Genomic DNA, 25454 nt, shown 5'->3' with positions numbered 1-25454 from the left:
ACGCGGACACGGGTAAGCGCGCACGCGCGCCAACCCACACAGCCTAGACTGCTAAAGAAAGGAAACACGAACAAGGGTGGTGTAGGTGGTGTGACGGCGAGGAGCGGAGTTCGGAGAGGCTGCACGGGGCGGCTGCGTGCTCGAAGCCCGAGCGGCGCTCGCGCAATGTAGTCCCTCGGCTATCCTTGACGCGGGAGCATCGTCGTTTCGAACCAGCCGCGACCTTCTCCCGTCGCGCGCGTTCCCTCGAAACATCCAACCACCGACACGCTCCTCGACATACCCGAGTCACCCCTCTGAACGGCTCAATTCCAATGGACAAACCGCGCGCTGGTCACTGACACTCGCTCCACGCGAGCCTCCTCCTTTCCACCGAGTCCTCTAGACTTTTCTCTCTTTTTCTCAACGCTCCCCGGGGGGTGACTTTCCGAGATCGCGCGTATCGTGCACCCTACGATACAGATCGATGTATCGACGATCCGCGATGTGTGTAGTGACGTAACCGGTGAATTGTGATCCTGTTCGCGACCTGCTCGGTCGGTAGGACATGGATGACACCCTGACCTGGACACGGTGGTTTACGCGGGACCTGTTCGCGAGGCAGACCTTCCAAGGCATTCCACTGTGCTAAATTCCTCGACCCGTTCCTGAAATCGTGCTGCGAACGTTCACCGCGATACGCTTCCCGCTTGGTGACAGCTTTGACTCTCTGAGTGCTACACCGTCACTCGCGGAGGAATCATCCGCAAGGTGCTGAGATCATCGACACGCTGGGGGAATCGTGATCGATCTAGAGAGAACAGCAGGTGCGATTCAAGTTTACGGGCGGACGTCGTTGTCAACTCCTGCGACATTAGGACACACTGCCGACACAGCGGAGCTTGACAGAGGATTTCCAAAGTGCGCTAGGAACCTGTCGCGGTTCGCAGACGTGTGTCCCAAGGCAGCCGCGAATTTCTGGCACGAAGTACACGTAGAACTTCTAGCAAACAATCGAGTAATCCGTATAAAAGACTCGTAACACTGCATTCTCGGTGCTTCGCGAACGAAACTGGGTGACGTACGGTTATCGGTGGGCCGATCGAACTTGGCACGAACTTCCTTTCGACGCTATTCCCACTGAATGGAGCACCGAGAGACGCGCAACCCTCGCTACAAATAAATCTACGCAACCTTCACCGAGAAAAAAGGAACTTTTCCAGTCTTCTTGTATCTGGAAGCAACGCTGCGTCGGACGAAACGTGGAGAAAAAAAGTGCTTCCGTTCTGTAAAATCGCAGCTGCTACGTTCCGAGAAACTTGTCGAACCCCAAGTGAAGTACATTCATCTTCCGGCAGTCGGATCTCTAATATCTGCGCTGCTTCGTTAGCGTTGATAGTCGAGGCATCGAATGGGAAAGCGGAATTTCTACGTTAGAGTTTCATCCCCGTGGCGTCGGTAATCCCTATAATACCGAATAGAGTGAAGATACGATCCTTGACACGGAAATCTCCGTAGAAGCGGGAGACTTTTAGCGAGAAACTCGACACGATTCGCTGGAGGACTTGCGTGACAAAACGCTTGAGTGCGGGACTAAGAAAGAGTCGTTACTCGACAGTGCGATACCCTCCTTGGATCCCCGCGGGACGCTGGAAGCTGAAAGGTGCTGGTGGATCAGGAGCGATCCTCGACACTTGTTTACCCGAGCATTTCTCTGACACGACTCCGCGTTCAGTGCTCCGTGTCCTTCCGTGATAGAACGCCGTGAAAAATCTCCGGCCACCTTCCTCTGCTTCTCGTGGCCGCTTTAAGCCGCTCCTCCGCCAAACGTGCTCGCTCCTGTCGACCTGGGATAAAAGCAGTAACTGGAAGAGAAGTTGCAAACTCTCGATTAAAATCGTGAACAGTGCTGGCGTTCGATCGAGGGGGGTGATCGATGCCCGTGAACGAGACAACGGAAACGATGCATTATGCCGCGCGACTGTTAGACCGGGAATAAAGACTGTGGGGGGGAAGAGAAACGACGCGATTGAAGGAAAATGCAGCGGCATAGCGATGCGCAACGGGAGAAATTGCGAGAAAGAATGATCGATGGGACGTCTAGCGCGCGGAGGAAATTACTTTAACGAGTCCCGCCTAATGCATCGGGAACGACTTTGCGGTCGTCAGTGCGGCGACAGACATAAAAGCGTCCGCCCTTCCTCCCTCTGATCTTAGACCAGTACAAACTAACCCCGTACTAGCGCCAACGAAATACTCCTACAGTTAATTGCGTTCATTAGCCGCATTAGCGGCTCCCCCGACCGGCAAGTTTGCATTACGCCGCCACCCTTTCTTCAGCAACTTACTCGCCAATCGCTCCGTCTCCGAAATCACGCAGTGTTCTCAAGGCACGCGAGAAGAAACCGGGGAGAGAGCTGTTATTTTTCTAACATGCTGCTGACGCTAGCAAGTAAATCGAACGTAACAGTGCCGTTGTGCCGTTAACGAGAAGATCCGGTAGCATTCGTGGAATTGTAGCTTAGCTGTGAACGCTTTGTTGTGACCCGAGGAGAAGTTGAGTGAAATGCCACCGCGTTCGAGAAACTGTAAACGCTAGCAAGGCTTTCGTCGGACCGATGCGCGTCACTCGACAAAACGACTGAAATGCGTGCGAGATAGTATATCAATATGTGAAAGAACCTCGCCGAAGAAAAGCGATGTCTACTTCTCTTCCCATACTCGTCTGTTTTATCATTTCTTTTGGTAAGTCGAAACACCTAACGCCCACCTTGTTATCGCCCGATTCAACGTCCCAGCCAGTATTGCCAACAGTTCCTCCAAACTCCAACGAAACGCTGCAAACTCTGAGGCCGCAAAGTAATTGAGGAAATTTGTTATTACATTAACTCCTGGTCGGAGAATCGATTTCAATTATATCGCAAAGTGTTTGCCGTCGCAATATCGTCGCTTCCTGCTCCAACAGGACGGTTCTGGAAAAACGCGTTTCAATTCCAATCCTAAGTAACAGATTGAACGTTCCATTCCATTGTGATTTGCTGGTAGCAGCAATTCTATTGTAATTTTCAGAGACAGATTAGAATTCATGGTGTTCCTCTGAATTCTACGTAGCAACATATTGTCCATAGTATTTCGTCCCGCGTGAGTGTAGGAGTCTGTGCATAACAGGGTGGAGCTCGTATGTCTTTCGGTTTGATTGAATTTGATGAACTCCACCCTAGCGTGACTGAGAGGAAAAAAACACCCCCGAACTCATGGCGCGAGTACGACCAGTCCTCTGGCCAACCTACTTAATTCGCAACGTAACTTGCGAAAAAATAATGCCATTAATATTCCTCGGCTTTTCCAATAAAACCGCTGCTGTTTGTTTTTTCTTTTTTTTTTTAATACAATGTACCTTTGAAAAGTATGCCTGTAACACTTCTCCCGAGACTTTTCCTTGTAAACGCTATGAACAGTGGGAATATTCTTTTCAACAACGTCTCCGGGTTTCGCAGTGCACTTTTATGCACGGTATAATTGTCTCGCTAGCCCATAAAAATAAAGGTGCGCATCCCGCGCCAAGGAGAAGTAGAAAGACGGCACTGACAGGATTTTAACGGAGAAATAATTTCCCATTTATCTTTACTCTTGCATCTCCGTTTCTTCGCGCACCTGACGTCGAGATTCTCTCAAGAGAATCGCCTCTGTGAAAAGTTACAATGGTTTCCCTCTGCGGGCGAACACTCGCAGTCCAACGTCAAGGCGAACCACAAGAACTCGCCATGATCGATTGTTTTGCATCTTCTTTTCTATCAAATTCTTTGATCCTTCTCTTTGTTAGTTTGTTACCGCACCCCCTGCCTTCCCTTTAAAGTGCCTCGCGGTTCTTCTTTGGTACATGCATCGAAGCTGTTTCATTTGCTCGTTCGCAGTGCCGAAAATATTCTATAAACACCCACGAAAGGAATGCGCACAATATTCTTATATACGCCTCGTTGTCAATAATATGTTGAATCGAGTTAAATGTCTTGAGTTTAATTCGCGCCAGACTTTATGTACTCGCAGAGGTGCACCGTATCGGGAAGGCTGAAGTGAAATGAAGAGCCGAATCCACTGAATGCTTCGGATCTTTCGCTTCAGCCACTATTGTCCACCATGTAGAAAGCGAGGTTCAAGAATTGAGAAAAATGTACTGTTACACCCGCGACCAGCTTAAACGCGCGGAGCTGGATACAATGGCGACACTCCTTTATCATTACCGTCGAAAAGAAAACGCTTCTATTCCACTCTTGTTTGTTCCTATCGCTCTCTGCGACACTACGTTCCACTACTTCATTGCCGTTATTCTTAACAGATTCTGAGTTGTTAAAAACTGTGAAATAGCTCGTCGCAGGAATGTCGCGCGGATGTCTGTCAACTACGCGTCAAAAACTTGGGCTGCTCGCAGTTCGGAGGGAAATAGTCTACCCTCGGAAAAATATTGTCAGCCAGATCCCATTAGATTTATTTGAGTTAAGCCAGTCGAGTGGCTCTATTGAATAGTCGACTTGAAATTCTGAAATCCGCTGAACGCTTCGAGGCGACGCGACGGCGACGCGCGAAACGGCCGCCTATTTGGCTTAGGTTTTCGGTGTGCTGTGCAGCGTGCACCGCCAAAAAGCAGAAATTAGTACCGTGCAACGCGTCCCCGCGTAAGCCATTTACATTCTGCCGACGCTGTTGGCCGTGTAAATTCGCAGCGCTCCAGCTGGTCGCGTTTTGCTTTCCCGTGGGCGCCGCAGTGAACAGTACACTCTGGGACTCTCTGAATAACCCTTTGTCTCCGGAGATAAGGCGTTTCCAATTCTGAGTAGAATTCTTGATTCGATCTCTGCGTGGCTGTCGCGACTCAAGCTGGACCGTCGGCGTATACGCTCACCCATCTACTGCTGTGATTCAATGCAATTGAAGTTAACCCAGGGAAAACAGCTCCGTTACAAGGGAACGAGTTCTTCCCTCATAGCTATACTATTCGTACATTTTCGTTTGTTTTGTCATCGGCGAAAATTTCATCCCCTGGCTCAGCTGCGGATCTTGATTAATTCTCGGAAACGTCCAGGAGGCTGGTAGTCTTGGAAATTGGAGGCTACAAAAGTGGAGAAATGTTTAGAGAGCACAGGAGAGATGAAAAATTCCAGTCTAGTCGGGGCGCCAGCGACGCAATTCGCGCCTCTGCGATTCGGCGTGCGCGAGTCGCCTTTTTTAATCAGGCTGGCTTACGGGGCCAATAATATTCGAGCTCGTGGATTCATTTCGATCGCCCAGCCATAAAACGAGTCGGAGGCACTGAATCGCCGATACAAACCAGTCTACGAGGTGTTTGAACGACGATCGCGTTTATGACGTTGCACCGTGAAACGACGCACGCAATTCCGCCACCTCGATGCAACCCGTCGGTGCGCCGTCGGGATTTCGCCGCCACGGTTCACCACCTAGCTGAACCCAGCCCAAGACTCGTCCAGACAAAGCGGCGCGTTAACGAAAATAATGATCCTCCCCGTCAATCCCCCCTCGATACAAAGGCTCCTGGATTAAAGTATCCGGCGTGCCGTGCACGATCGATCGAATATACCGATTTTCCGGGGATAAAGCCAGGATTCGGCCGTGCTTTCTCCTTTGGTTACACTTGCCCGCTGCCCTGGCACTAGCAGCTAGCTTATACCAACAAACTGTCCGCTAGCAATATCGAGCGGATCAATCTACCGGGCCTAGATACCGAGTCCCATAGGTAGTTCACCACAAGTGGACCTCTGCAAATGAAACTGCGTCGAAGCGTCGTTGATTCGATTCGCCAACTTCATCGTTCCGACTTTTAACAACCTACTCTTGCCATGGGCCGCGTCTAATGAGAAAATTAATTGACTCTTTCAAGATAATTACCTGGCGGTTGTCGTCGGTGGCGTCAAGAGGCCGGTTTCGTATACTTTGCCTACCCAGTCAGCCTTTTTCGATAGACGTCGCCAGTCGATTGGTACCGTTCGTTTGCTTTTCATTACCCGGGACTCGCTCATTGCCCGAGACCGGCCGATGTTCACTGGCGTTTTCCACGTCCGCGGTAATTTAGGAGCAACATCGAGATCCCAGCGAAATTTATAATAGATTACCCTGCGCCCACTGGTGTCGCGCGCGAATCCAACGTTCAATCACGATTTCATCGTTGAATAAATTCAATTCATTATTGGCCGAGTTAGGGTCGGGTGTTGTTACCGACAATATTGACTCGTACGATGATCCGTTTGCAATTTGCGTTATTACTGGCGAAGTACGGAATACGTCAAGCGCTTACAACTGTTACAACGACTGATTATCGCGTTGCGAATCTCCACCATTGTCCGCGACATCAAAGAACCACCACTCGGCCGTTTTATGCAGCTAGTTAATTATCGACACCCTGAAATCCATGCTACGATCGCGGTGGGCTTATAATATCAGTCCGTACGCGATCGAATTACGTTGTGGGCGCGGGAAGGCATGACTCCCGGAAAGTGTTGGAATTCCCGCAGAAAAAAAAAACGGTAATGTATTGTTAGAAGGTGTTATTGCCGCGCGTAGTAACGGAGACATATTTTCTGACTCGCGGCGTCAGGAGACATCAGAGGCTTCCGAGGAAACGCGGGACACATTTTCCTTCCTGATAAGAGAAATTCAATTTGTACACGTCCTGGCTGCGATAAAACGAGCCCTGCAAAATGAATCTGAACTTGATACGAGGCAGACAAGACGAATGGTGAACAAAGCGTGGTATTTTCATGTAGAACAGTTAACGAAGGACCCTTAATTTTTCCCTCACTTGAAGAGAAAAGAAATCGTGTATGAACCTCGCGTTCGATTCACAGATACTGTATACTCGTTCGAGACCAAAGATCCAATAGTTCTCTTATCCTCTTTCTATCCATCCGATCGTCCTCAAGTACTTTCGTCGCCAGCGACGAAAGTTTCCGCGAGCATTGACTGCACCCACACCCCTTCCACTGAATCGAACCGCAGATGTGCGTGCACGAAACAGCATAAGGAGAAGTTTTCCAACTTGGATGCTCGGAGCAGGTCGTAGAGACAATACATAAACGAGAATCGAGTTTGCCATGATCGATGCGACGTTTAAAGTGTCCTCGAAACACCAAACAGTTTCCGCTGTGTCTGTCAACGATCCTTTACCGAGGCTTTTACAAATCTCCGGATATTTAAACGCCTGCGAAACAAAATTCCCTTTCACATTTACACTATCATTTCTGTTTTAATTAAGATCATCGTCCTCTTCTGAAACAATCGGGACATCGACGGTAATGTGGATTTTGGCGGTAAAATGGAGAAAAGGGAGGTGGAAGTTAGAGGGTAGAAGTTGACTTATCCAGTCGTAAAACGAACGTTCAGATAGAGGGGTTAATGGAAACGAGGTCCAAGTGGGATGGAACGAAATAGGATTTTGCGGTGAGCAACCAAACCAGCCAGTGTCCCTTATTGTCGAGGGGAGAGCCCCTCCGGTAGTTAGCTGTGACGGACAACCGCCACCCAACGAAGCTTCGAATAATTATAAAGCCAGCGCAAAGTCATCTACTTTGCCTGGGTCCGTTACGAAGGTTCTTCGAAAGTTCCAAGACAAGAATGACAGGGACGCGACGTCTTATGTGGCGGCGAACAGAAAATCCGCGTCACCGTCTCTACAGGAGCTTGTTCTCTTGGGAACTTGTCTGGCTCTTTACCAGTTACTTATTCAACCATCTCGCGACTTTAGTTTTTTTTTTCGTTCTGAGTGAAGTTTCCGGGAAATGACGCTCCGGTTATCGATCAACATCTCACGAATCGTTCGTTGGCGTTCCTTTTATGTTTGCGACTATTCTTAAAGGTAGTGCTGCGCTGTTTAGAATGTAGAATTACACGGAGGGCATTTCTAACACTTTCTTCTGCAGCTACCCACCTCTACTTTACTTAGATATCTCGCATAACTTCAAATACAGGTCGTTGATAAGTCTACTCGTGGTCACAAAAGTTTCGTAATTATTGCACACTTTAGAAGGATCTCGTAATTGTTCCCCATGCTTTAGTGGTGGTAGTATTATACGTACACCTTTCTGATATGAAGTATTCTTGCAATAAAGTAATCATGGCCATTGCAGAAATTTTTCAATAATATTCTGGAAGTAGACTGCCAACTGGACAGAAACTATGTCCAAGAAGGAGAGATTGAAATATGGATTAATTAGATTCGGGCGTAAAATTAATTTCTGACCCAGCCGCCGAATCATAGATTATCCGATACACTCTACGAACTTATTTCATTCTTGTCCGGTGGATAAAGTTGCGGATACAATAGACTTATCTCCTCTTTTCTATATTTCTTCTTTAATAGCCACAAGAAAGTCATTAGATACTTAATTCAGCATACCATTTTTCTGAATTTTTAAATAAGAATTTAAGAGCACCTTCAGCAGTTAATAATATCGAATCTTCTGTACTGTGATTTTCTATTGGAATTCATATAGGTTCAAATGTTATTAATATGATGTATTATAAATTGTATATGTGGTTATACGTTCGCGATTAACTAGTAATACATTCATTTACGAAAATAAATGAGATTTATAATATTTTGCCTAGACTTAAGTTTCTCGAGAAATTATAGTATTTCTCGAGAAATAAAAAATTAGCAATTATAAAATTTCTCGAGAAATTCTCGAGCAGGAATACTATGTACGGATTAAAAAAGCGAACTTTTTTCATTCATATAATGGCTTCTATTGCGCGGACGTCCCCCGGTAAATGCTTCACCACCAAAGAAGTCACGGCAAGAGTTGACTTCTAATTCTAAACCATCGGATCTAAAACGCTTCGACAAGGTTGGCTATTGGGTTGTGTTCGGCGATGACAGACAGCGCTGTAAACTTTGCCCTGGCCACATTCAATCAAACTGCTATAAGTGCAATGTTCACTTTTGCTCGAGCGCAAAAAGAAATTGTTTTGTAAGTTACCATAGTAAAAATTAAGATTTTGTACTTCGTTCATACATTCTACAAAAAAAATATGCACCTATTCTTCTGTTCATTTGTAAGAGATCTTAACAATATAAATGAATAAAACACGAGTAGGTATATCGTTTAAAAATGTTAAGAAAATATATACTCGTGTTTTATTCATTTATACTTTTAAGATCTCTTACACATTATAGTAAACACGTATTTAAAACACAAATTTTGTATTTTAAATATTGAGCCTCATTTTACTCCGTACACGGCCAGTGTGACGTACACGTCACATGTAGAAAATCATATTTCCACTGGCTATTCTGGTAAAAGAACGACGAAGCGCATGTATCGGGACCGTTTTCCAGTTAACTAATCGCAAGAAATAATTTTTTTCCTCCGGGAAAACTCTCTGGGCGCTAAAGGGTTAATTAAAAAGTTTGATTAACGAAAGGTAAAAAGAAATAAAGCTTTCAAAGAGTAAACTTGTTAAGTTTCGCGAGTCAGAAAAATCTATAAGCAATTATAAATATCAACCTTTACGAACCAGAATTTAAACAGTCCCGCAGAGCTGCCGCGCGTAAGCGCGCTAGAACAACGGGAAATTAATAGTCCCTCTTTCTCTGCATATCGGAAAATTTCTGTTTACCGAAAACGAAGCGAACAGAGTCAGGTTGGTTCTCGCGAAGCCCGGCGCGAAATTAGTTCAGGAGAGCACAGAGATCTGGATTATACGCGTCGCTCGGTGTTTCCGTTTTAATCCATTCGCGATTGAGGATCCGCGAAATAAAGTTTACCGAGAATCCGGCTAGATTGTAGGAGGGAATGGAAGCGAAGCCGAGTTTACACGCTAGGTAAGAATATGTTCGGTGCAACGGTCGTGCAATTCTGTCAGACCAGCGAGTCGCTGCGAATTTTGTGGTAAGTCGCGAGACAGGTCGCGTCGCGCGGAAAATCCGAGCACAGTGTTCCGGGGCGAAATTAATTTTCGTCGAAGTACGACTGGCGAAGTGTCGCGGATTGCGGTGCACGCGGCGCTGGCTGCTGCTCTTAGCCAGCTCGTCTTAACTCGTGTGCCGCTCGAAAGTTTAAGAGTCCACGGTGCCGAGGACCTTTAAATTTCCCCGCGAGCAAGGAACGAGTTCGCTCTGGAAACGTTTCCCCCCTCCCCATACGTATGCACGTTCTGAAACGCACGCGGGGCATTCGTTTCTTCTTCGTTTACGAGCTTGGTTTTAATTACAGCGGGACGAGAAGCGGGGAGTTTGTTTTTAATCGAGTAGATCGAGCATATTGGCAGGGCTACTCGTTTTATGATTAACAAAGCGACGAACTTTGGAACATTGGAAAGTCGTTAGCTGAACACGATACCTGGGTCCGGCGCTGGTTAACGAGGCATTAAACCTTTCAATAGGAAAGTAATAGATAGTTCGGTTCGGCTCGATGTAGATAAAGGGCGGCTTATAAAGCTCGTTAACTTTCTTCCTCCGAAGACTGACCTTCGTCAAGCATACTTCGGGGCTGGAGACAAGCCGCTTGAATCCGTGTACGTACGCGTCTGGACAGTTATGTAGTTGGAGATAGTAAGACTGATCGACAGAACCGTTTACGATGCTTCACTTGCAGATTTCATGGATTTCTTCAACAGGGTGGGTGAGAATGGGGATACACATCACGACCCTAAGTCGGGCTCAGGTTTCTATTTCACGGCCGTTTTTCTGGCCGATTGTTCCGTAGCTGGAAACGTGTTTACTTTCACACCTGGCTGGTTTGCTGACTCGGCTATTCCTCGCCCACTGGCTCGCTCGCGCATGGTCAGCGGGAAAGATATAGGGAACTGGGTCAGCTGATCCAGGTGTCAAAGTAAACATGCCTCGGACCTGGGCCCTGCAAAAAAAAAAAGAAACATGGAAGGTAAGGAGCTCCGGCTCGCCTAGGGTCGTATAGAGTATCACGAGATTCATTCGGGTTCTCCTTATTCCCATTGAAGGATCCAGGGTGTGAATTGCAAAGTGGTATGCCGTATACCCAGGCTGTGATACTTAATTCTGCCTAACTGCATCAAGGAATTAAGTTTGGAGTCGACGTTGCATCTAAGTTGTTTCTGTGAACTTAAACCTTCTGGAAACCGAAGGCACAGTTAGGATACCAGGTTCTCCTTCTTGAAGGAAATAGGGAACGTTAGAGGGCAAACATCCCGTTGGTTCGTTGAAATCAATGCCCGCGGAGGGAGAGTGGACGCGCGCGTATCATGGTCGGTGGTTAGGGTGAGCCGATCTTAACCGCTTCTCGGCTGGAAAGCTCCGTTGGAAGCGTAGGTTACGAGCGTGTGGTCCAGTAAACTAACGAAAGAGAATTCGCCGCTGCGATAGTGCTTCCCTACGCGCGGATGATTCCGAAGAGCAATCGCAAAGAAAAGCTCCGCCGGAATTCTTATCCGCGTTTCAACTTGGCCCGCTGATCCTCGGGCTTTGAATGCGCTTCTCGATTTCCGCTTTGAACCTTTGATCGGGTTTCGCCGATCGAACCTGCGATTACGCCGCGCCCGCGCCGCCTGTTCTTTTCTCGAAAACAAATGGATCCCTGCTGAATTCACACACACACACACACGCGCGCGTGTGCGTCAGCTCCTCTGCTCGCGTCCCAGCTAAATCCCACTTCGGTTTATTTAGATCTCTGTCCGCTCGTTTCTATCGATTAACCGTTCGTTCGCCGAGCGATTTTATTGTCGCGAAGCTTTTGCGAGGGCGTAACGCGATCAGTGATGCTGGAATATCCCAAGATTCCATTCTTCGACGTGGCGCGTCGCGACGCGTCGTTTTATCCCACCTGCTCCGGTGCGACAATGGCGAATTTACCATTCAAAGGAAGGACGCGCTTCCCTGCCAACAATCGCGCGTGAAATGCGCGCGGAACGCAACCTCCAAGTGGAATAATAAAATGTATAGAAAACGATTGCTTGCGTTTCCCGTTGTGTAATTCAACGAGAGCAATTTAGGGGCGGCAAACGGCGCGAGGGGAGAAGCAGAGTCGATCATTCGTGAACAATGCCACTCTATTGATGTTATTCCACTAGAATAGGAGTAGAATAGCTCGATGGTTCCCAAACTATCGGTCGCGTTACACGCTGTTACCCTCGCAGAACTGCCCCGCCTGCTCGACCTGATTCACGATTCACCGGTCACGCATGCTACTCTGTCCCGTCAAAAGTGCTCGAAAGTTTTTGCTCTCCATCGATACGAAGGGTCCAGTGCCACGGCGATCTTTCTGCGAGCGATATCGCGGAAAGATATATGCCACGGTACGGTTAAATGTTACATAGCCCGATAAACAACCCTTCAACGCGGTCTTGTGAAAGTTCGTAATGTACCGAAGTAACAGCCTACTTCCCGCGTCGAACAGCAGGCCGAGCTATAAATTCCGCTGAAAAAAACTCAACCACGCGAACGTTTTACACTGTCACGGAATTGCAACGATCCTGGAGCCCGTAATTTGTGGATATGCACGAAAGGACTTGGCAATATTTCCACGGATACGCGCTGGGTCGTCACGCGCCTTCGAACAGATTAGGTATGCACCCTTGCGTCCACGATGGCCCGTCACTGAAACCTGAAAGCAATGAGAAAAAAAAAAATAATCACCGACGAATGAGATTGACACTTGTTACGAGAGTAATAAATATTCTACGCGCGATATCCTGCCATTTTTATGTACGTTGCCACGCTGCACTCGGATGGGAAATTGCAGTCGATAGGTACAGGATCCTTCTACCGCGATGGCTAACTGAAGGTAAAATTAGAGAGGAGAACAATTTTTCAGCTCTGGTAAATAACGAACGTATTCACTCTTATTGGTTTAGCGATTCGAATCTACTGTTATTATTATTATTGTTTTCAACGGGAGTACCCTTTACTACACAAAACATGTTGCCTAGTACAAAGAGATACGAGTCTGGTAACTTATTCTAATATCCTACAGTGACTCGCATTAATATTCGGACACTTTTTAAAATCGCATCACTTTTTTAGAATTGGTCCAAACAACTTGAGTTTTTTTCAGAAGCTAGAAGGATTAGTTTGCTAACTGTCGCGTTTCGTCGTATTGAAAAAAAATGTATTTGATTGGAATAGCGAAAAGAATAGTAAAGGTCGATTTTTAAACTTTTTTTTGTGAGCAATGAAAATTAAAAAAAAAAACAGTTTGTAGATTGCAGCAAGTTGTATACGTGCCTAAAATTTCATCAAAATCGGTTAACGTTGCTCCGAGCTACAAACGTTTAAAGATCGCAGAATAAGGTCGAGAATCGCTGATTTCGGGAAGTTTCGCGATTCTCGACCTTATGTTTATAGCTTCTCAAAAAAAACTCAAGTTGTTTGGACCAATTCTAAAAAAGTTATGCGATTTTAAAAAGTGTCCAAATATTAATGCGAGCCACTGTAAACATTGTGTGTTTACGCATGGGGGAGAGTTATTCGGAGAATCGACTGAGCAATTTGTGCCGGAATGAATCACTCGATACGGAGAACACATCGATGTCAATGAGATATTGGTTTGCCGCATACATAGCTCTATTGATGGGATCGGCTGTGTAGTTAAAGTACTCAGGCACCTTAGACACAAACAGGGGCCTGGAACACAGTTGTGGGGCGTGAAAGCGTACTGTTCCCAAGAGCTCCGGGCAGTCAATTTGACCGTGTATTAACTTATAAAGGAACGTCAGATCGGAAACAAGCCTCCGATCACTAAGGGTAGCAATCCTTGCTGTCCGTACTGCAGTTGTACTGTTACGTGAAATAGTCTATAATACGTATGAACCAACGAAGGAGTTTACGGAAACGTTAGGACATTTTCTAAGTTTGCCCAATCTAATACGCGTCCACCTAGTTTCTCAAATACAGCGACAACGTTCACGAGTGGACGTATTTTAATTTCTCTGAACGTCGCAGCTTTTCAAAGTGTCTTCTGTCCCATAGGCAGCGACTTTACGCGAGCTCTCGGGAGATCGCTTAACTGAATAGCAGCCAGTTAGCTCGAGATTATTTAATTCCAAACCCCCGTCCCCAACAGTTTTCTTCTTCTTTCCATCTGTTTTTGTCCCGGCCCTGCCGTGCCAGCGAGATTAAATGCAGAGGGAATACCGAGGAAGCGTAATTTAAGCAGTTTCTTCGCCGAATGATACCAAAAGATATAAAGGGCTGGCAATTAATTCGTAATTGTCGCCGACTAACAAGGACCCTTGTATATTTATCCATTAAATAGTATCCCCCTGCGAAGGAACTGTTGCGAAAGCGACGTTACCCAGACGCAGCAGAGAGCAGAGAGGGCTTGATGATCAGCGAGCGATTCATTTTCAGGTGGTATAGCGTCATGTCTACGAAATTTTCGAACCGACTTTCTGGAGGAATGGCCGACTCCTGGGACAGGACCTCATTTCGACACTTCCATGCAGTCCAACTTCACCGGTCTGGTGGGGAAGACCGTGCATCTGGTATGCAAAGTGAAAAACCTTGGAAATCGAACGGTGAGTTTTCATAAACTTCCACTTATCTCGAGCAGGGAACGTTGAATTACACGAATCGCAACCCTAAGGAATCCCCGGTGGCATTGCGCAGCGGTGCCCGAGGCATCCGTTGTTGCTTATTACTTAATACGCCCGAAAAATGTAAGGGACCTCAAACGACCCCGTTCCTTTTTCATCCTGTAAATTGCAGCCGGATTACGATATCCAGGAACAGAGTGCTCGAGATTATTATGCCGAGCTGTACTTCTCGGATGGCAGGGAAGTGCAACCTACACGGCCGCTTGTAACTTACACAGGTTGGGCAGAAAGAGTGCAGATACGGGGGAGCCTGGGAGGGCTGAGCTAGGCGTAACCCGGTCTCCTTTATCCGGACAAAGATCAGCGAGTCCTTATTTTCTCGAGATCTATCCTTCGTCCCCTTAGCGGATCCCATTTTCCTTCCTGTCTACCTTTACGGTAAGAGCCTCTGTAATCCCCGGGAACATCAATGGAAGCGGAAGTCGAAAGAGGAGCATCTAATAGCGGTATTCTTGGTGCAAACAACCCTGAAAGTGGCCACGATACACGCACCGACGTCCGACCATTCGTCGTCCTCCGAACCCCCCGCCGGCTGCTATAAGGATTATCAGGCTACGTGAGAACGAGCATTTTATGCGACATCCAAGAGCTGGCCACTGCTCCCCCGATATAAAAACTTTAATCTCTACTGAAAGAAAGAAGAATACCCCTGGAGACGGTCCGAGATGTAACGTTAATGCTTTCTTGCTGCACCTCCGATGCATCTTGAGTACATTTTCGATGCACCCTGAGTGCATCGTCGACGAATTCAAGATGCATGCTCGATGGAACCTCGGCAGGCCGAGCAAGTAGTTTACTCCGAAAATTCGCAGACGTTACGAACCTTTGAAATTCCATATTCCCTGGGATAAGTTACCGCTAACCTATTCTAGTTTCGTGCCTGGTAATGGCAATGAACCCTGAGTATCGGATCGTACGCAAGTCCGTTTCTCGGCAATCCTACGCGGAGTTCAGCTCGTACCTCGTGCACTCGCGTCGGTTCCAATTTATCATTCTTAATGCAACAGTTGCCGATTGCTGCTCTAATCACGCTACGCACTACTTAGCCGCGCGCCATTCGCTCCAACGAGTCTTACCTTGCTCTGAAGAAGCTTGTTAATAAATCTCGGTTTACGAACTATTTAGCGCGCCCACGAGAGTTCCGGGGAAATTAAAGGACAATAAAGGGAGGGCGAAGGAGGGAGCAATTGGGCGAACGAGGGAACCGCGAAATTCGCTCGGAGCCATTCGTGGACACTTGGCTCCGCTCTAGCTCCGTTCTGGCTCCGTGCTGGGCCCGTTTTAGTCGCGCGCGTACCCGTAAATGCGGCATTCTCTACTGTGGGCACGGCGCGTATGATCACGCGGCTCGCATAGATTTCGCTTGGATTTCACCAAACAATGCCGCGACTAATGCCGATGACACACCGGTGTCATCTCGAGAACTCGCAGGCTCCCGCAGCTGCCAGGTTCGCGGCCGAGCTAGGACAATGCCGAATCTCCATGGTGACGTCACACTCGCTTTGAGTACACCGGAAGCAGCGTTACGGGAAATTGGTTTATGCCACGAAGCACTCGTGAAACGAAATACCCTCGAAAAGACCCTCCGCGGCATCACCCTACCCCCATCTCCACCGTCCCCGATCCCCACCTCTCGTACCATGTAGCTTCCCCTTTAACCCCGGCACCCCAATTATTTCACCCGCTTGATGAAAATTCAAGAATACACAGAGGTTACTTTCGTCCATTTGTTACGGCCACTTCAGATTCCTCGAAATAATTAACTGGGACGAGGACTCGGGACACCAGAAATTGTCGACTTTCTCAAGCCTGAAAATCGCGGCACGATAATGGGTGGGGCCGTGTTAATATCGTTCGCTTTTAATCGAAATAGCGATAAGCAAATGCCGCATGGAAATGGGAAAATTAGATTTCAGCCCGAATTCGGTTGAATAAACATCGGTGGAATTTTTTCAACGCGTCGCGAAATGAAACGAGACGAAGTCGAGCATTTCAGGCGACCTTTATTTATACGGCCTTACCTGGTCCCGATTTAAAATTTTCCAATGTTTTCGCCGTTTAAAGCGGACCTTATGGTTTTATTCGCCTCTTTTGCCGCCCCGTAGTCAAAGAGCTCGGCCGGCACGCCGAAGCAAAACAGATCGGCGGGCACTGTTTTTACGAGCAATTTTCATTTTTAAACGAGTTTGAAATTCACGTTTTTTGGAACACGCTGTAATGCGTTTGCATTACCAAATGAATTTCGACGAAATGCATTTTAATTCTCCGCACACCCGGCAGGTCCGCATAGCATTTTCACTATAAACATTCCTGCGCCACGATGCGCAAAAGTTTCTTTAAATAACAATTCCGCCGAATAGTATTTCGACGTTATTTTCGCTGAATAAAACGGGCTGCGATTTGTGCAATTATCGTTGCATCGTTCCGGTCGATCTTTGAACGACGCTTAAGGTGAATCGGATGTAAATGTAAGTTAAAGCACCGGTGAATGCATTCGGCGAAATCACGACCACGGCTCACCGACATCGCCGATAAGTTTTATTGATTCAAATATACGAGAATCTCGATCATCCGGCTCGGAATTAGCACGATGACCGTGCTCGCCCAATACGCCAGTCAAACTTTTTATCGACCCTATCGGAGGGTATTCGTCCGATCGAGTAACCGCGAAAATTGCTGCGACCAATGAATCTGACCTATTTTTCCCCCGATCGACAAAATTCGCGAACGAAAGGGAGATGAAATGACACGGTTGGTTCTGACGTTTTATTTTTTTTTTATCGGAAATCACCTGCTAAACTCGATAAACGATTCTGGATCGTCCAGATTATCGGAGCATTGTCCTCGGGCAATTATTCCCCGGACAGCTCGATCACGAAACGGTAGTTAAATGTCATCGAGGTTATTTATACTTGATCCTGTAATATGATGCAATTTTGCTACAGGTTTCCTGGGTGAGGCATCGAGACATCCATCTACTGACTGTTGGTCGTTATACGTACACGAGCGATCAACGTTTCGAGGCTCTACACTTCCCACACACAGAAGAGTGGACGCTAAGGATACGGTATCCTCAGCGCAAGGACTCTGGGATTTATGAGTGCCAAATTTCAACGACACCGCCCATCGGCCATCCTGTTTATCTAACCATAGTCGGTAAGTGTCGCCAATCCGAATTTTCTGATGTAGGTACAGTCAGCTCAAACGATTGTGGCTGATCGAGATTCGATTGCATTCGAGCTTACCAGGTTTTTTTTTTAGCGTTAACATTCTACCAAAGAGGAGATATATAATAAGAGGCGTCACTCCGGGCGGAACCTTTGAAGTCCTTACTTGACCTAGGCATTTAAATTGGTTGTCTATTCGAGCGGGATATTCAAATCGACTAAATGTACCTTACCGCAATTTGCTGATTATTGCCGAAGTTTACCGCGGTTTACCGAACATTTCCGAATGGACATTTAAATTGGTTGTCTAGTGATTTCCCTAGTTTATGTCTGTCCTTGTCGAGTGACGCCTCTTATTATATCTCCTCTTTGATTCTACAGTATTTCATGACCATGGCGAGGCCACTGCCAAGCCACAGGTTCCCGTCTAGAACACTTCTAATTCATGTTGAAACACCACTGTGGCACCATCTGCCTGTGATCGTCATAATTATATAAATCTCAGCCACAATCGTTTGAGCTGAATGTACATGTGTTCACTCCGCCTATTTCAGGACCAATAGGGTCTTCCTAAAAATTATCAAACTCTCTTGAGATAGTTAAAATCCCGTAAGAGGGATATCTAGAGGGTAAACTCGACGGTAAACTCGACGAAACGTGTGACTAAATCTAGATGGCATGACAGCCTCAAAAATGACTTTCGTGTTCGCAAAGTTGTACTATTAGTTCCGATTAATACTATTTGACACATGAAAGGCTTAATAACTTTCAGACAGCATCAAATTTTTCTGACAAATTTATTCCGCTATCGCGTTACAGAGTATTAGATCATCTTCCCCCGAAAATCGTTCCCCGATGACGGTTATTTCGCTATGGCAGAGAATCGCGCGATAACTCACAAGAGAATTTGTTTCTATAGGAACGGGAGCATTGTTCGCATCGAAAGTTGACACGTGCCTCAGAGGCATCATAAATATGAAAGCACCGCGATATTCGCATTCGCATTTAACGCCAATATCTGGCCGATTTAATGAACTATGCAACGAGCGGGTCAATTATTTCTCTAATTTCGATATGTTATTCAGTTATTGTGTTAGGAGAAATTATTAATGTCGCGCCGTTATGTCGCGTCAAAATAAATGCTACCTATTATAACTTATCCTGATTATCGCTGATGTCATTCACATTTGATAATCATGAATGGTTGTCAGTTGATGGTCGTGCGGTGCGCGATAGCCTTAAGGGGGAGCCTGGTGTAGCGGGGCGAAGAACTGATTTTTTGTTGTTGCATAAATCAGTAGTTGAACATCGCGATAATATGTTCCCAAATCCGCAAAACGAAACTCGAAATATTAAAGCGGATATAGCCGGTTTTTGCTACAGAGCACCAGGTTACCAGAAAGCTTGAAACGTGTTTTTCTCGAAACGACAGTTTTACAATTTGCAGGCAATGTAACTCCAAAAATATTGAACCAATCGACTTGACCTTGTGCACGGATATTTATGAACATTTTCTTCACAGAGCTTAGCTATTGGTATAATGATATTGTTTAAACAAATAACTTTTTTTACACATTTAAGGCAAAAATTCGTTGGAAAAACTGAGCTTTTTTCAAGAGGCCGTCACTTGTTCAATTTTGCATCTTTTAAGTTATGAATTTATACGATTTGTGCGTGCACTCATAAACTAAACAAAAATTGTTCGATTTCTAGTTTCAAATGAATACAGTAGACGCTACGTTGCCCGCAGTCGAACAATTGCGTCGCCAACGGACTGGGCATAAGCCCGTATAACTCTGTTATTTGCCGCTCTTTTTTAATACAATTTTTTGTTTATCTACCTTAATCTGATAATACAATATCCTGAAAGTTTCAGAAAGATCGATTAAATAGTTTCTTTAAAAAAAAATTCCCGAAGGATGCCCCGATTTTCAGCTAGTTACACCAGGCTCCCCCCTTAAGAAATGTGCAAACGCTAGCGGGGTGGACTATCCGTTCGAGATAATAAACTTTAGAAGTATTATTTGAAGCAGTCGGAGATGGATTTCGCGCAGAAAGTTGATCTCGACGCGAAAATAAATACGAACAAATGGGCGAAACGTCTGCGCGCATAGGTATCCATGATCAATGTGTTTGAAATTCAGTCCAAGATAGATGTAGAGATTTGTATCAAAGCCGCGTGAAAGGGGTTAATCGAGGATACATACAAAATCCATGCAAAGATTTCATGCGGGTATACAAAGCAGGTGAAACCAGGCCGTCTGCGAGCTCGTATATCCTCGCAGGTATACCGTTAATGACGGCTCTGATATCCTAACCGGGTCGTACTATTAAATGAGAGGATCTTATCACACTGACTTGACCTGAAAACGTTACCCAACACGCCCCCACTTGCCCTCCCCCCTCCCCCCCCCAGTATTTTGCCTCGCGATAAAAATATCGGCCATATATACAATATACATATTGCATCTTGTTGTTCCATTTTAACGGCCAATTATATTGTCATTTCGCTTTTTTTTTCCATTGCGCAACCTACCGCCGCTCCGCGGCACGCGTTATAATACGTAGCTGTATCGGGAACGGAAATTATGAATGGAAAAGCGGTATGCCTTTTAATTACTCAGCGTAAACGGATCAGTCACCTAAGTAGAAGTTCAAAGATTCCGCGGCAGACATTTTCCCTGGATCTCGTGGATATCACTCGTTAAGTTCTTGATCCGGATTTACGTGAATGGAGATGAAAATTCTAATTAATTAATGTCGATGCGGCGAAACCGCGGTAAATCGGCTAATGTAATTTCTGGCATTCCCGGGCGGTCGTTATAGCGAAATCCAAATAATAATTCCTGCTAAATGAAAGCTCGGCTAATTAAAATGATTTCAACAGCGTCGCGTGTAATTTACGACCCATAAAATTGCAGTTCCCGTACAGGAGGAAGCGTGTACAGTGAGGAGATAAAAATGGACGAGGCGGAATCGGAATAGTTGGTTCGGAAGTGTTACAGGCATGTACAGTCGAAATATTTGAAATATGATTTCAGAGCCGATTACCATTATAGTGGGGGCTCCCGATCTGTTCGTCAACAAGGGCAGCACCATTAACTTGACTTGCGTAGTGAAATATGCTCCGGAACCACCGCCTATGATGATCTGGAGCCACAACACAGAGGTGACTAGCCCAATAGTATTCTGCAGTAGAGCCTGAATCGTCTTAAGTAAGTGGAGTGACGCGTTGTTGGGATAGTTTCGTCGAGGCGTCATAAATACACAGTACACACTCAACGCGATAACGCCGTTGTGCAATGCTGTGCAGTTAATGAAGGAAGTAATACGGCCAGGCGTTTATTCGTCGTTCATTTTGCGTTCTGGCTGGATTCTTTGTGACCGCTCAAAGGGAATACGCCGAGGAGGACGTGGCTGACACATACTGCACCTATCTTTCTACCATTCTTCTCGCGAACCTTGGAGCAAAATACCTTTTGTCTTCGTACGAGGCAACCTTATTATGCAGCAGTGCACGAATATCCGGTGGGCGGGGGTAGTTTCCACGGGAATATGAGAGAGCAGACTCGCGGTAGCTTTGAGGAAATGATTGCGAACCAAAAGTCGGATGTACCTGGGATCCAATATTATTTCTTCCAACTGTGTCTGCATGCCACAAACGGGGGGCGTGTAATCCATAGCTGCATACATATCTGGCCAGCGTACAAGAACGTTTTAGCTTTGGTGGCAAGCTTTCCGTACTTGGTTCAAATATTCCGGGACTTGTGCGCAGTTTGCGAGCAATTTAGTCTTTGATGACGTTGTTATAACCGGGGATCGAAAAAGTTCTCGGACCCTCGTTTTTAAAAAAAATTCTGTTAGAACATATATGTTTCGTTCGAGAAAATATCTGTTCCTGCGGAATTTTTGTTGGAAAAAATTTTGCCTTTAGGAACTTCTTGAGAAAGTGTTCTCATGGAACAGATATTTTAGAACCTGTATAATAAAAGTTCCATGGAAACAAGTTACACTAGAACATTTATTAAAAAATTTTCGTAAGATAAAGAAAAATACTAAACTATTAGGTACCAGTTTTATTTAACAATATAATATCATATTCTTCATGTGTTTATTTAATAAAAGGTATGAAAATCATCACATAATGTAATTAATGGTTTCATAAGAAGTATCGAACAGAAAAGAGAACTTGTCAAGAATAATACCTAAATAATATTGTGTAATATTGTTGTAGTACTATCCATTGAATAGTGTTCAGTATTTGTTACAACGATTGAGAACTTTTTTAATATCGATGAAGAAAATATCTGTTCCTCTTATAGAAAATTTCTTTACTTTTACATTTTATAAGTTCCATTCCAACTAGAACCTTTATTTTCAAGAACTTTTACTTTATCGGTTCTCCTGGGAACTTATAACGTGAGAATATTTTTAAAAAAAAATTCCGCGATCCGTGTTTTAAATGGAACCTATTGAAAAGTTCCAGAACTTTTTCGATCCCTGGTTACAACATAACACGCGATGAGGAAATCGTTCTTCTTACTATTGATAGGAAAAGAAGCATTTTACTCCATTTACGTGTACAAATGTTCTTCTCGTCAGAACGGCTCGTAAACGCAACATTCCCCGGTCACGTAGAAACAATCCATACCTAATCTAGAGGAGAAATAGAAGCCATTCTAGTTCCGTTACCCATAATGGGAACCGTCGAGCTTTTACTCTTTGCAAGCAATTGTCGATCGCATATCGTGCTCCTTCGTCGCCAGAATTCCTGCTTATTGCGTTCTACGGAATAGAGAGGAAGTTAAAGAGTTTGCTTTTCTCGGTCTATTCAACGGGAAATATGAAATTCATGTAATTCAGCCGGCGAGGCTGCATTTGCTCGGTCATTAAGAATCTAAAGAAGCTTTCTTCGCGGAGTGAAGCAAGCTGCGAGCGAGTTGCACGCGTGAAAACTGAAGGCGAACGTGTACGGGTAATGTTATCTCAGAGCATATGCTACTGGAGGTCTCATTGACTTACTTATGTCCCCTGTCCTCGAAACTGTCGCCAACATCACGCGAGAGAGAAAGACATGTGCGAGCTGGTGCGAGTGAGAGGTGTACCCCGGCGCATGCGCGTTGCGAGCGATTGGGAGTCCCTCGTTCTACCTCTCTCGCTCGCACCATCGAGAAAGCATCTCTTTCTCTCTCGCGCGATGTCGGCGACAGTTTCGGGGCTCTCAATGATACCTCCATGACTATATGCTCTACGAATGTTATCTATTCGTCCAGGGAATTAACTTCGACTCGCCGCGTGGCGGTATCAGCCTAGTGACGGAGAAAGGCCCCGAAACGACCAGCCGTTTAATGATCCAGAAAGCGGTGCCAAGCGACTCCGGGATCTACACCTGCGAGCCGAGCAACGCGAATCCCAGCAGCATCAAGGTGCACGTGGTAAACGGTGAGTGCCACGAAGTCCTTCAAAGGTATTCGTTGATTTCGGTGAACCCTGAGCCACTCCCCTCCCCCGTCGCTGATTGATCTGTCGGTAAATATTTCACACGCGCGCAGGCCTTCTTGAAAGACAGGAAGCGTGCGAAGCTGGCCTGGATTCGACACCTGCGGGATCGATCGCGCCCGAATACATCTTTCGCGTCTAAATACGTAGGAAGTCGTGCACACCCTGCCGCGTCGAGTGGGTTTGATGCGCGAGATTGACACGGTTTACCAATTTCAATAGCGGAGCGACAGCGGCGAATCAAAGGGTGAATCGTGCGGTTAACTCGGCGGGCATTCCATTTCGATGTAGGTAAACGCTGCGAGCGCCGCGCTGCGCGGGGCAGAACGTTTGGTGTAATTATTTTCTCGGGGCAGGGTAACGCAATAATGTGAATACGTGTGTTTCGAAGATTTCACGGAACGGCTGCGAAATGAAATGGCACGCGATCGAAAGTTAGCGAAACAGATCTGATTTGCGCGGAGCATGTCGAGAAGGTAAGGGAGGAGAGGGACGTCGAAATAATTGTTTCCCCTTCGCCCTGTAAATTATTACAGCGCACCTTATCGCGGGCTGAAAGCGAACGCGTGGATTTAACGATAATTTGAAATAAGTTAAGCCGAGTTTCCGGTATGTTATTTATCAACTTCAAGCGTTAATTGCTCGGTACAATGGCCTGTACGGGCCTTACCTGACGCGAATGCAGATCGATGCGACACGTCGCGCACGGCGGTGATTTATCACCGTCATCGTCCGGACTGATCCGCTCGCAAACCTATGTTCGCGTTCTTTCTCTTAATTGTTTCGAATCGTTACGCCCGCGGCCGCGATACCCTCAGGCCGAGCCGGGGCTGTCAATAATTTTAATAGAAAAAAAAATAAATGAAACTTCAACGCAGATCAATCCACCCGTTTCGGAATTTCATACGATTTCAGCGAAATTTCTGTTGCAGAGGAACATCCGGCTGCGATGCATCACGGTGATGGGAGTTCGTCGTACGCCACCACATGGCCGACGTGTTTTATAATTTTAATAATAGCTAACGTAATATTTATATAAGAGGGCAAAGGGAGGGGACGAGAGAGATAATTACCCGACACGAAATAATACAGGCCGATTCCAGAGAATCGCACCGCCTATGATCGTTAACGTTCTTTGGGCAAATATTTGTGCAGGGTAAAACCGAATATTACCTACGTTTACATTGAATTTCCGTGACCAAAGAGTTTTCGAATATCAGCACGGCACAATAATCGGTAAGAGCGTAGTATTTTGTTAAGATATATCATCAAGAACGAATAACTTACGACGTCAAAATTTACTGTATTATTTGTAAATAAATTTATTGTATGTACATATCAATAAAACCATTGTCTTTATCTTCCGACTGTTTTTCTGAATGCTGCTGCGGGGTTAGTCGTCCAACAGTCCATCAGCAATTGATTTTAACCCTTTAGTGCATACGCCTGCCTTAAGGCGGGCACCTGTTTCATCCAGAAGTTGGGCGCCTATAATTTTTTTCTCAGAATTTTCAGTTGCCAGCCTTAAAAGTATTGCCACACCGCACGTATTAGCCTAAGGAACATGTCAATCTGAAGTTTGAAGTGCATTTTTGAGCTGAGCATGCTGCGATAATTATCTGTGAACGTAAAAAAATCAAATAAAATACTTCCCGACACCGTGCAGCTGAAAAAAAATATTGGTAAGTAGTTTGTGTAGTGATCTATCGAATGGAATAAAGATTTGAAAGCAAAAAATAATTTACACCTGTGAAGTGAGGCTTGGCCGGTAGCCGCCTTAAGGCGGTATCATGTTAGTGGATCATCCTAAGTTATAGTTAGGGAGTTAGTTTATCATCCTAATAATTGATGCGTGAAAATTTTACTTGTGCACCATTTAGCTCTTTGTTCATGAAATTTCGTATCTATATACGTACATATATCGTATCATACTATTATAATAAAGCCATAACATTTGTTTGTATGCTCACAAAAATCTCGAAAAGTACTGAACAAATCATTACGAAATTTTAACTACAGTATCCTTGAACAACAAGAAGGGATATAGGCTATGTTTTACGATGTAAAATATAATTAATCTGTATAAAAAATGGTATTTACATAAAGAAGTCATGACCGCTTACCTGCCTCGGTGCTCCTTTTCTCAACGTTTTCTGACTCGCTCTCGTTCCAGCTCGCTCTCGTCTTCGCAGAACAAGAGTGAATCAGAAGTGGTGGGGATAGCGCCAAGCT

At 45.7% G+C, this 25454-nt stretch overlaps 1 protein-coding gene across 1 annotated transcript; it reads left to right on the top strand.

Moving 5' to 3' along the window:
- On the top strand, positions 1–24581 carry LOC143366780 (zwei Ig domain protein zig-8). Its single transcript, XM_076808135.1, has 6 exons — positions 1–2724; positions 14312–14478; positions 17502–17712; positions 20765–20892; positions 22997–23165; positions 24155–24581. The coding sequence occupies exons 1-6, from the start codon at positions 2679–2681 to the stop codon at positions 24259–24261; spliced, it is 828 nt and encodes a 275-aa protein (XP_076664250.1). The 5' UTR covers positions 1–2678; the 3' UTR covers positions 24262–24581.
- The last annotated feature ends 873 nt before the right edge of the window (positions 24582–25454 follow it).

The sequence above is a fragment of the Andrena cerasifolii genome, chromosome 3, assembly GCF_050908995.1.
Source record: "Andrena cerasifolii isolate SP2316 chromosome 3, iyAndCera1_principal, whole genome shotgun sequence".
Lineage (NCBI taxonomy): Eukaryota > Metazoa > Arthropoda > Insecta > Hymenoptera > Andrenidae > Andrena > Andrena cerasifolii.
Note: the sequence above shows the minus strand (reverse complement) of the source record. Positions and strands in the feature narration are given on the sequence as shown.

Bases quoted from the DNA above. Each gene is read 5' to 3' on its own strand.
- LOC143366780 (XM_076808135.1), top strand. From the start codon at position 2,679: ATGTCTACTTCTCTTCCCATACTCGTCTGTTTTATCATTTCTTTTG. The intron at 2,725-14,311 runs GTAAGTCGAAAC...ATTCATTTTCAG, and splicing joins CTGTTTTATCATTTCTTTTG to GTGGTATAGCGTCATGTCTA. The intron at 17,713-20,764 runs GTAAGTGTCGCC...ATATGATTTCAG, and splicing joins TGTTTATCTAACCATAGTCG to AGCCGATTACCATTATAGTG.